This window comes from Melopsittacus undulatus, chromosome 8 (genome assembly GCF_012275295.1).
Source record: "Melopsittacus undulatus isolate bMelUnd1 chromosome 8, bMelUnd1.mat.Z, whole genome shotgun sequence".
In the NCBI taxonomy this organism is placed as follows: domain Eukaryota; kingdom Metazoa; phylum Chordata; class Aves; order Psittaciformes; family Psittaculidae; genus Melopsittacus; species Melopsittacus undulatus.
Window position 1 is genome coordinate 4859117 of NC_047534.1, and position 12581 is coordinate 4871697.

A 12581-nucleotide genomic window follows, 5' to 3' on the forward strand; every position below is an offset into this window, starting at 1 on the left:
CTGGGAAAAGCCATCCCCGAGGCCTGCCCAGCCTTTTGGGGAGGGGAATGAGGAGAGGACCCTCACACCCTGCGATGCAAATGGCCGGTGGATGCCGGTACCCGTGGGAAAAAGAGAGGGATGCGGGTGCAACCCCTCCTTGGTGCATCCCTGAGAGCTTCATTAGAGGCGATAACATCCGCGGGGGAACAAGGGGTGCTCAGCACAGCTCATCCATAAAGAGACACCAGAGGCCAGGACCAGGTGACTGTGGTCAGCAAAAAAGCCGCTTTATTGGTGACCGCTCCCACGGGAACCCCGTGGCAGCGATCGGGTTCAAGTCCCTGAGAACACACTGTCCATGCTGGTTCCCCATCCCACGTCTATCGCTTGAAACACATCCTAGTTACAAAAAGCTCAGAGTGATGTTCCAGATACTGGAACATATAAATTAAGGTAAGTGATAGTTACAAAGACATGGCAATTATTTCTTTTTCTTTCTTAAACAGATTATCAAAGGTTGGGGATTTTTCTTTTTCCGATCCACAGAAAATGTATAAAAAGCATTTTAAAATCTACATATTTCTCAATGTGTTGGTTTTTTTTGTTGTTTTTCTTTTTTTGTATTTTTCCCCCTTTAAAAAAGGCACAGTAAAAAAATACTGGCTCAATAACATATTTACAACGCACCCATTATGGGCTATTTTCACTCAGCTTTGTGTTGGAAATGTTCAGCTCTGGCTCAACCCACTTATAACCCAGGGGCACAGGGCTGGTGGCCACAGCCATGGGAGGATGCGGGATCCCTCTCCCTCCCTGCCTAAATCCCTCCCCAGCAGGGAGAGAGCAATGGCCAAGCTGGGAAACACTCTTGGCCCATGGCAAGATGCATTTCAGGTGCTCCGGTTGCCAAGGCTGGAGGATGCTCCAGGCCCATGGTGGGGACACACACCCATAGAACTCCTGGCTTCACCCCAAAGTACAAAGGTGCATGGCTGCCCAAAGTGGCACTGAAGGGAGATCCTATACAGACAGTGCCCATGTTGCTCCAATGACTCTGGAAAAGCCCTTTTCCCCTACTGTATGTATAGAAAGTCTTTACATTAGTCTCTATTAACAGTGCATGGATCGATGCTGCTGGTACCATCGCAGCCAGACCTAGAGGAGCTCCAGGAAACAGAGCTAACACCAACATGAGCTGGCACCCACCCCACCATCTCCCTCCAGTGCAGCCATCGAGCACCCAGCACCTTTATAGCACCCTGAAGCATCGTTTGCCATGGCCAGGACGCTTTCCCTGCCTGCTGAGCCAGGGAGCAAACCTCACCGGTGACCCTTCATTTGGATAAGGAGCCGGAGCTTCGCTGCTGAGATTTGGGAGATGGGATGGGATGGATGAGGAGTTATGGGAACAGGGAACAGGGAGAGACAAGGAGGGGAGGCACACACCAAAAACACTTAACATTTGAAAGGAAAACCAACAAAAGAAGAAGCAAGCCCGGGGAGGCAGAGCCCCGCACTGTGGTCGCTCCCCACGCATGGCGTGGGGCCCACCAGTGCCATGGGGATGCCCAGTGGTTAAGTGCTCAGGACCCGTCCCCCTGGCCGGAGCAGGCAGCGGGCACGGGCAGCCGGGCAGGCAGGGCAGGGGACAAGGGGCCGCACAGCAGCCTTCAGTACACACACACTGTGCAATACCACAGCAACGACGTCCGTCCGTCCGTCCATCCTTGCACCTCGCGGTGAGGCCGGACTGAAACACCCGCACGCAGGTCCCGCACGCCCGTCGGATACCGGGGAGATCGGGGACGAGGTTGGAGGGGACACGCGCCTCTCCTAGTAAACCATGTTGGCAGGGCACCACGGCGTGTCGGGGTACAGCAGGCAGTGCACGGAGCGGAACCTGAGGAGGACAGGAGGGATGCTGAGCACAGGGAGGTGGTGGCCCCGCGGCCCCCTGGCTTAGCGGGGACAGGGTCCCCTCATCTCACCTGGATGGGTCCTCCTCAACGGAGAAGGCTCCCTTCATATGGATGGAGTTGCGCTTGTTCTCGAACATGCCGTAGCTTAGTGTCACCTGGAAAGGGAAGAACAGGGGATTCAAGAAGTCGATGTGGCCCTGAGGATCAGGCAGAGGTATAGGGGGAGGCTGCAAAATTCACCCCATTTCCCCAAGCCACACTCTGCATAACCCCACAGGGATGGGCTGATGGGGTTTCCCCCCTCTGCTGATGTTCTGGTTGTGTATCAATGGATATCTTAGCCATGATGCCCCACTTTTAGGTGACAATGGGGGATACCTGTTTGTGGATCTCTGTCTTGGGCACCTGGTGCAGGTTCTCCAGGTGGGAGTGGAAGAGGTTGCTCCGGATGAGCTTCACCCCCAGCACAGACTCGATGATGTAGCCGATGGTGCAGTCGTCGGGCAGGCGGATCTTCTCTGCTGTGCTCATGAAGTGGCCGCCGCTGCAGGGAGACAGAAAGGGGCTGCAGAGGAGCAAAGCCCAGGGGCTGTGGGTACCCTGGGAGGTCTGGGCTTGGCCAGTGGGTACCCAGCTCTAATTAGAAGAGGATACAAAGTCTTTCCCAGCTTGTTTCTAAGCCCCCTGCAGACATCCCAAGCAAGGCAGTGGGATACAGGCTAACATCCATCCCCAAAGATGCTCTGAGCCCTGCAAGGACCATGACAAGTCCCCATGGCAGAGCAACACCAAGGCTCTTACCTGGCCCACGGGCTCATCTTCAGTGCCAGCCCCCGGCTGATACAAAACCCTGCTCCTCCCGTGGCAAACCAGAAATGCACAGGGTGCTGTGAGAGAGGGCAAGCAACAGCAGTGAGACCTCCTCCTGCAAACCCCAGCCCAGACTGAGCCAGCCCCAACCTCTTGCCCCCATCTCACCATCTTGTTCTCACTGATCCTCTCCGTAGCCTGGATGGGCCGGTCCAGGCTGGGCTTCCCGATGTAGATATCCTGTGTGTGGGGGTAACTGGAGAGCAGCTTCACCAGCATCCGCACGTTCACGTAGTTGTCATCATCCACGTGGCAGAACCACCTGCAGTGGCAGCAATGTCACAGTGGGCTGGGGCAGCTCCCCATGCTGAGATACAGCCCCAAAACGGGAATAGCCTCTGATTGGACCATCCTCCCCCTTGCAGCTGCACTGTCTCCCATGGCAATCCCAGGCACTACTTACTTCCTGCCGGACTCAATGAACTTGTCGTACTCCACAGCCATCTTGCAGGACAGGGCCTGGCGGCTGTGGGCAGCCGAGCAGTTGGTGTTGATGACATTTTCTATGGGAAGAGATGGAAGGGGTCAACACCCGGCACCAGGCATCCTGCACAACCCCATATGTTCAAAAGGTGATGTTTCACCATACACATCCCACACGTGCCAAGGGATGGAAATGTCATGAGTCTCAGGTGCTCAGTGGCCTCTGTGCCGCATCATTCTGGGCAAAGAATGAGGGTTTGGGGCATGGCTTTTGGGTCCATGTGAGATAATGAAGGATGAGCAAGGGCTGAAGAGGCAGTAGATGCACCGGGGTTGACCTATGCACGATGCTACCTGCATCACATTGCACATCCCAGTGCCATATACCAGCCACCCTGGGAGTGAGGAGGTATCCATGATCCTCCAAGACATGGAAGCTAAAACTCTGCCCTATTTTGCTCCCCCAGCTCCTTCCCAGACTGAAAAGGAGTTATTTGCAAGGGGAGAATAGACTATGATGACACTGGCCCCAGGGAAGGGCTGCCAGGAAAACGCTCCCATAGAACCCTGGCTGCATTGCCCATCAATCCCAGCTCACCCCAGGGACTAGAATCATGCTTCCCAGCAGCACCATGCAAAAGGTGGGCTGACTGGGAAGGAAACCTGTATCCATGTGAAACTCCTGGGCAGAGGGTGCTCTTCAGGCATAATCAGTGAAACAAGTTGTCCTGTTCTCAGCCCAGGCTGAGATTCCTGTCTAACCAGTGGCATTTTGACCATTCTTTCCAGTGCCCAGGACAAATTCCATGCCAGCCTTGCTCCCCAGGCCAGGACTCCTGAGGGGACCTGCCCTGGTCACACACATGAAAGGACAAGAGCCACAGACTCACGTGCTTGCTTCTTCAGCTCCTCATCCTCCCCATCCGTGAAGATGAAGGTCTGAAAGAGAAGACAAGGCACCTCTGAGGACCAAGGGGCTGAGGCCACGTGGCTCTGGATGCGATAACAGCACCTCTGTGCAACACCAGGGAACAATCCCTCTGGAATGCTGGGGATGACTTCTTCCCCCTCTCCAAAACCCAAAGCAGCACCAGAGAGCTGGACATCCCCACAACACGCTTGGCTTCAGAACAAGAAGGGTGCTAAGGTGGCACTCACTGGGGTGCAAATCATAGCACCTGCACTAAGCATCCCCATTCTGTTGCCATTCCCACAGGGCAGAAGCAGCAGGCATGGAGATTTGGGGTGACACAAGGACCATTCCCAGCCTGGGGTGGATACATGGTGAGAAGCAGCAGACTGGGCACAGATCACAGCTTGATCTAAGCAGAGACTTCAGACTTTATCCGGCACGTGTGGCTGGGGATGCCGGAGCAGCTGCCCCTCAGCATTCCCAACCCAGGCAGGTGTGTTTGCCCATGGCACCGGCTGCCAACCGCATCCCCACCTGTGTCAACAGCACGTGCTGTGCTGGGACACTTGCACAATACCCCTATGGATCCTCTCTGCTCCCTGTCCTGAGCTGGGTGCCTCTTACCAGCCCTGAGGAGGGGATGGTCCCTGACTGCCCACCCCAGCATCATGCCAAGCAGCACCCAACCTCTTCCCCAGGCATCCCAGCTGCACTCCCCTATTTACACAGCTAAGTCCTGGCATATGCCGCCTGGGAAGGAGGGCTGCGGATGGGGGATCTGGGGAAGCAGGAGGAGAGAGCAGGGGGTGGGAAAGGCATCGCCATCAATCAGCGGGCAGCAAACAAAGCTGGAGGAGAGAAACCACAACCAGCTGCCAAGCGCTATTAAAAACCAGACGTGCACAAAAGGGCAAAGGAATAAAGACAAAAGGGATGGGAGAGGGGGGGGGAAGGCAGGAGGCAGCAGCGTGGGGATGATGGAGCCTGAGCACTGGGGATGATGAATTACAAGTGAGCTGGAAATCGGGTGCAGGCCGGCCCCGGGATGGGCTGGCTGGGGTTTTGTGGTGTGTTTGAGGAGGTGGGTACAATAGGAGGGTGACTTTACTCAGTGCAGGAGAGTTAAGCGGGCAGTGGTGGTCATTAGCATACAGCTGCGCTGGTTAACCCAGAGTGTTTGCTCAGGGCCCGAGGGGAGGCTGGTGGGGAGAGCCCAGAGCTGCAGGAAGGCTGAATGGGAGGGGAGGAGGATGTGCTCCTGGGGACGGGGCTACAAGTGACCTTTGGGGCTTGGAAAAGAGAAAAGAACAAGAAAGAAAAAGGCTGGAGGAGGTGGGAAGGCAAGTTCTCACAAGTGCTCTGCAGCCCGGCATTCGGGGAGGGACAGGGTCCTTACGGGGTCAGGAAGGCCTTAAGCAATGGATTAGGGGATGGGGGACCTGCTGATGAGGAGGGGACAGCTTGGGTATGGATGGGGCCTTAGCCCATTAGCACAGGGCCAAGGCTGCCTGTGGTCATTGCAGCCCCAGGGACACATCATTGCTGCAGTGACATCAGTGCTGTGCATGGAGAATGAGGATTTCACCCCAACCAATGCATCTTGCTGCTGGTCCCCATTTCCCCACGTGCTCAGGGAGGGGACTGGCAGCTTCTGGGGCTGTGATCTGAACCAGAACCACAAGAGACCACCCAAGGATAACCAAGACAACCCCATCACAAGGCCTTTCTTATCCACCCCAACACATGGTGCCCAAGCATCCCTTAAGCCCCAGCAGTGCTGGAGGGGGACGGCGGATGCAGGGGACACGCAGCCTCGGCACAGGCGAGACAGAAGATGTTTGCTTGATTAGCTCAGAAACGCCGTCCAGCAACTGCCTTCAGCTGCTCCAAAAATAACCCCACAAGTAATCCTCCGGCTCAGCTGCTATAAATAGAGCACGGGGACAATTGTTTGTTATTCACCCCCACCGAAGCTCCATCCAAATGAGGCATCTTCCCCCAGGCCTCTCCCCATATACACCTCCATCACTTCGCTACTGCAGGTAGACCTGGTGGCACCTTGGGGACCAGGATATGGGCACAGAGCCCTGCAGGTCACCCCACAGGTTCATCTCCCTCCCATCCCTGCCACAACATTTAAGTAAAACTTAAAAGAACTAAAGCCTTTATTTTTCAACTCATTTCAGTGCATTTCTTATATGGGAGCTCCACCTTTCCTGCACAGTCCCCTTGCCCAGGGCTGCAGGGGAAAGGAGCAGAGCTGCCAGCTGAACACAAGAGGGCTCAGGCCACGAGATGAGTGGGACAAGAGAGCACCATGTTTGGGGGACAAGCAAATACCACTGATCAGCCTTTGGAATCCCCAGTGTGTGGTGTTGGGCATCAGCACAGTGCCCAGTTTATGGTGGCACAAATGGGATGGGGACACTGCAGCCAGCATTCCTGAGTGGTCATCTACCAAGCCACCACCTCCAGATGAACAGCAGCATGACCAGCCCCCCAAGCACCCAAAGTTCTTATACCCACCTCTCCACCTCTCTCCCACTTGGCCCCCATGCCAACCACAGCACCAGAAACCTCTTAGCCCCCCCCACAGTAACTTTTCCTGCAGGGTGCAGGAGAGGAAGGGCCTGCTGCCCCCCCCAGCCCTGCAGGAAACCTCATTGTTCTCAAAACTGCAGCTTCAAGAAACACAGGATGCCAAATCCCTCCCAAACAATAGCTGCCACCACTCCATACAGCCCCGCACAATACTCAGCCTCCATGTACAGGGACCCAGAGGCACCAGGGATCCCTGTGGCCGGAATGGGATCAAATGCCCCCTCCCCAAGCTGTCTGCAAGGAACCAGGCAGCAGCCAGCAGCCCCTTCACCTCCTCCTCACCCGTGGGGAGGGCCCATTTCTTTTTGTCTTCATTGCCCTCCCTGTCATTTCTCCTTTCACAGTGACTCATTTCCCCCTTCACCAACTGAGCTCACAGGGTGCTCATGGCTGGGTGCTGCACGAGGCATCCCATCACCTAGGACCACTCCAGGGTCACCCTGCTCCCCACTGCACTGCCGGGATGAGTGGTCCAGATGGGGTGACGCACTCAGCAGATCCCATGCCTGCTTCATGTCCCCACCATCCACAGCAGCACACCCATCAAAAAGGGGAACTACAGCCAGGCAGGCACCCCCGTGACCCTGCGGTGCACAGATCCTGTCCCTGTGCCATGTCTCACTTCCCCATGGTGGGAGAGGATGGAACAAACCAGCACCCACCTACACAGCCCGTTCCCCATCTCCAAGGGGGAAGCTGCCACCTCGCTTGGATGCAGGAGACAGCAGAGAGGTGCTTGGGGCAAGAAATCAGCCTCCAGGTGGGCAATGGGCTCCAGGGGAAGCAAAGGGACTGCAGGAGCAGGCCCCTGCCTGGCTTTGTGTCCCCCACAGCAGATGTTTTCCCTTTGGCCTGCAAGTTTAAGGAGGGAAAATCCCCACCCTTCTTCAACCCATTGGGAGCAGTGCAATAGCAGCATCCCTGTGATAGCAGTGTCCCCAGTCCACAGTGACAGCCTTCCCCAGCGCTGGGGAACGGGGTCTGTGCTGGCACAGGGATCCAGGAGCCGGGACCTGCAGAGGCAGGAAAGGGGCTTGCAAGGCCGCAGGGCCCTTCCTGCCCCCGCTGCTTTGGGCAAGGGGAAGAATCCTCCACTGTAATTTTGAATGCTATAATTTTTAATAACCTCCTTGCAAACAATGAGCTCATTGTGCAGTGAGGGTCCCACACCCTCCCTCCCGCCCCACACTCCACGCGCTGCTCACTGGCTCCAGGGCTTTTATGGACAAGGACAGCAGCATCACTTGGAGCAGGCGATTAAGGGGTCCCTCCACCCCCAAAACCCACACAGGCTGCCCAAGAGGGGACATCAGGGAGGGACTCTCATTGCTTAGCAGGCCCAATGGGAGCTGGCTGCACCATGGAGCTGGTTTGGGATGAGCAGCCCCCAGGTCCTAACCCACGTGGGACACACATGCTGGCACCATGGCCACAGCAAGGATGGGGACCCTGGCCAAGGTGCTAAGGGAACATGGGAGGTGCCAGCGGAGCAGCGCGCTCTCCGGAAGGCAAACCCATTCCCTCTGCCCCGAGAGCAGGAATTCTTCAAAGCCTGCAATTACCATGCTGAGCGGAGGAAGCCAACAGATCCCACGCTGGCGGGATGCGAGCCCAGCACAGGGCCCTCACGGGTATCACGGCGTGTGCCGAGCCACCCATCCGCCTTCAGGATGCCCCAGGGGCAGGGGATGCTTCTTGTGCAACTCTGCCACTGCAAATCACTCGACTCAGCAAGAAAGCAGTGGGTTTGGACTTGCTCCTGTCCAGGATTTCTGCTTAATGGCCACTTTCCTCCCCCCATCTCTTTTCTTTCCAGTGCAAAGTTCCCCCAGACTGCACTCCAGCATCCTTAAGGATACAGCTGGAAACTCTCCCCAAAGCAGAGTCTAACTGCCCTCCAAAGAGCAGCTTGTCCAGCATGGGTTGTGCAAGCTGACAAGCAGATTTAGAAAGGAATAGGGATCTGCCCTCCCTGTGCAGAGAAAAGCAGGAAGGAGAAGAGGGTGCCCTTTGCAGTGTCTTGAAGGGGCCAGAGGGCAGGAAACAGGGACTATTGTGGGCAGAACAAAGAGCAGCCAAGGAAGGACACAATAGCTATTCCCCCTATCTGCCAGGGTCCAGCCTGGAGTTACCTGCTGGGTTTAACCCCTTCTCACCAGTGCCTGCATCCTTCCTGCCTGGAGCACAGCCTGGCTAATGGAGAGCCAAGGGAGAGGTTGGGGTTTTGTGCAAGAGGAGGATGCAAGAGGGGAAGGAGAAACCTGGCATCAGGCACAGAATCATAGAATCAACTACCCTATGTTGGCGAGGCAGCACATGTACCCAAGCACCATTAGTGACACAGGAGTGAGACAGGGCAGGATGAGCAGCCATAGGCCTGACTCAGACCAAGAGAGATGTTAAGCAGAGGCAGCACCTCGCTGTCACCAAACCACCCTCCTAAAGCAGAAACCATGGGGCCAGGCAAGGAGGGGATGCGGGAACTACACAGTCTCCTCAGAACAGGGAAGTAGGGGAGAGGAGCCCCATGGCACCAATCCTGCACTCTGCAGGCCAGAGAAAACCCAACTTCATGCCAAGTTCGGAGGAGCCCAGGGTGCCCCAAAGCTTCCCAGCCTGCATGGGAAGCCCGGAGCTGATCACTACCAGCAGCATGGAAGCAGAGGGATGAACCCATGTGTCCTGCCAGCCCTCGCTTTGCTCCACAGGAGCTTTTGCCGCCTCCATCTCTCTCGGCAGCTCCTTGTCCTCAAGTGCTGTACAAGAGCCGTCACTCAGCAGCTTGGCTTGTCAGGCGGGCACCTCTCCGGGCTGCGGCCCCCCTGGCTTCATGGCCCTCATCTCTAGGCAACCTGACCTGGACACGGCCGGCTCCGGCTCCCCCGTTCCCATGGAAAGTGCCACACAAGAGGCTGCGAAGCCTTTTCTCTGCGCCAGGAGAAAAGGGGCTTTGTTAGCTTGCCCAGGGGGACAGCGTGAGAGCCGAGCCTCGGGTCTCTGGGAATCCGAACGGACAAACGGAGCCCAACAACAAAAAAAGCCCTAAAAGAAAGCGGGAGGGAGGGCAGGGGGGGAAGAGCAGCCATTCCCAGGATCATCTGTAGGTGCTCAAAGAGCGTTTCCCCCTCAACCAGCACTCACCACCCCTCGCAGTGACAGCAGAGCATAAAAGAGGTTTCCATTAAATAACTGTACCAGGGAGAGACAGCAGAGCCACTGCCAAGCCCAGGAGACCTGAGCAAAAAGAGGGACAAGATTCACATGGGAAAAAGAAAATAGCAAGATAATGCTTGGGATAAGCTGTAGGAGCCAAGAGCCCACGGGGTCCAGCAGAGCCGGGTGCAGGAGGCAGGGGCAGGTTGATATTCCCATCACTGGCTTCCCCACAACTCGACCTTCAGCCACTCCAGATTTCCAAAGGGAAAAGAAAAAAAAGCCAACAGTTTGCAAGCAAGAAACAGGATTCCAGGCCAGGAGGAAACACGTGAAGACAGTAGGATGGAAAGGTTAGGACCAGGCATAACTTACTTGGGAAGTTGTCTAAGGATAGAAAAAGTCTTAATAGCAGATGGCAAAGCACATTTCCTACGGAAACAGCTTTTTGTTTTCCTTCTGAATTTTGCTTCAGTTCTTGAAGCACAGAGTAAGGGACTGCCAGGGCCCTGGGCAGGACATCAGTAAGGTCAGGAATGGGACTAGAGGGAACTGCCCTGGTGCGAGTGAGCCAGGGCAGACCTGCGAGAGCTCCCAGCACTCCAGTCCTGCCCAGTTCCTGGCAAGGGGACCGAGAGCCTCAGAACCTCCCAGTGCTCTCCCAACCCTGAGCTGCTGAACTGGGGGTCCTTTGAGCAACCCAGCTGCAGATACCTCACAGGGCCTTGCTAAACCTCACCCTGCAGCCCCGGAGAGCATCCACAGGGGCCTGACCCTGACTGAAGCACCAGTGGTCTTGGTTGCATCCCTGCACTGTGCCTCGGTTTCCCCAGTGGGAAGCAACTCAAGGCAGGCTCTGTGCTGGAAGCCGCTGAGCAAGAGTGGAGCTTGGGGACGGGTGGGCTGGTGAGTGCAAAGAGCCCAGACCATGCTCTCTCCATCACTTCCCCATCCCAAACTCACCCTGCAACGCTGCATTCACCCTCCCGAAACCACGGCAAGCTCCAAAACAGCACAAACAGCCTCGAAATACCCTCCTGCTCGGCGATACTGGTGGAGCGAAAAGAGGAGCTGGCATTTGCCGGTCACAGCACCACCGGACCCCGCACGGCGAAGGGTCGGGGCCGCTGCTGACCCCCGCGGGCTGGAACCCGGACAGCGGCAGGGACCGTCCCCGATCCCATCCCCGTCCCCCTGCCCTTACCATGTCGCGGTTGCGGGAGATCCATGTGTCGAGCAGCAGCTCCAGCCGAGCCTTGTGAAACTTCTTGGTGGTCTTGACAGCAATGAAGACATCGCGGGGGGAGATGTCCTCTGCCGGCGGCCGCGGGGGGCTCGGTGGGGCTGCGGGGACCTCCCGTCGGGCTCGGCTCAGCCGCCCGAAGTAATCGGCGAAGCTGCGGAGAGCGGGGGGACCCTGTGCCGCGGGGGAAGCCGCAGCCCCCAGGCTCTGCAGTGCCCTCTGCGCCCCGCCGGCCTCCCCACGGGCCAGCCCCGGCCGCCCCGGCGGCTCCACCATGAGCACCAGGAGGCAGGTGAACATAGAGCCCACGAGGGACAGGAGCAGCTTCCTCCCGCAGCTCTTCAGCATCGCCTCCTCTCGCTGCGCTGCTGCCTGATGCTGTGCTGTGCTTTGCTGTGCTCTCCACTCCTATCCGCTCCTCCTCTCCTCCGCCCCACGCCGCTTCCAGCCCCTGCCAAGCCGCCGCTTTTAAACCGTCCCCGCCCTGCCCGGGGTGGGACATCCCAGGGACCGCCCCCATGCGGGGCGTGAGCAGCGGGTGCACGGTCCTGCCCGCACCCGCTCCGCACCCGCTCCGTCCCCGCTCCGTCCCCGCTCCGTTCCCGCTCCGTTCCCGCTCCGTCCCCCCCAGCCCTCCATGAGTCCTACCCCTTCTGCCTCTGCTTTTCCTATGGCAGAGTGCAGGCAGGCGTGCCAGCTCCTCCTTGCTTCCCATTGACTTTAGAGGGGAGGGTGTAGGTTTGGGGTACGCTGGACCCTGGTGGGAGCATCACTTGCTGCTTCATCGTTGTAACGTGTGTGTTATCCCTTAGCTCATCCCGAGCTGTCATTTCCCAGAGCCTGCACCGAGGTTTTCTCACAGCTGTGTCCAAGAGGTTACCAGGAAGGCAACCAGCCTGACCAAACTGTTGCAGCTTCCCATCAGCCTGTTCTGAGGCCAAGCATAATTGAATAAAACCCCCAAACAACTGAAATCCTCAAACCCACAGCACTGCTCTTGCTTCCACCAGGCGCCAGCCTGGTGGGTAAATCTGGGAATGGAGAGCTGGGGGGATATCTGTTCCCATCCCTGCTCAGGGAGACCCAGAGGCACTCCAGACCTGACTAACCCCATCCGCAGTGCAGCACCCCAAGGTGCAGAGGCATTCAAAAACAAATGCTACCTAGATGCCGAGCACCACCACCCCCCACCCCCCCACACACCCCAATGATGGCTAACCATGAATACGGTGCCTTGTTAAATGAGACCCTCTTCTTCCAGACAGGCAGTGGGAGAAGTGGTGGGTGCAAGGGAAAACTGGGTTGGAATCTGGTCCTGGATGTGCCACCAACCTGCTATTTAACTGATGCCAATCCCTCCAGGCCTCTTTTCCCCCTTACTCCCTGTCTCTGCAGGGAGGGAGCTCTTGGGGTTTTCTCTCTAAGCATGCGTGCTGCTATGGGGAGGCGGATTTGGGTTTGGGCCTGGGCTGCAATG

General features: G+C 57.1%; 1 protein-coding gene across 1 annotated transcript; it reads right to left on the reverse strand.

The window, feature by feature from the left end:
* Nucleotides 1-244: 244 nt before the first annotated feature.
* On the reverse strand, nt 245-11547 carry LFNG (LFNG O-fucosylpeptide 3-beta-N-acetylglucosaminyltransferase). The gene is made up of 8 exons (XM_005145263.3): nt 11066-11547; nt 4085-4133; nt 3175-3274; nt 2880-3033; nt 2703-2788; nt 2280-2445; nt 1971-2056; nt 245-1882 (listed from the first exon to the last, which is right to left on the reverse strand). Exons 1-8 carry the CDS (start codon nt 11450-11452, stop codon nt 1816-1818), a joined length of 1095 nt encoding a protein of 364 aa, XP_005145320.3. The 5' UTR covers nt 11453-11547; the 3' UTR covers nt 245-1815.
* Between the last annotated feature and the right edge of the window lie 1034 nt (nt 11548-12581).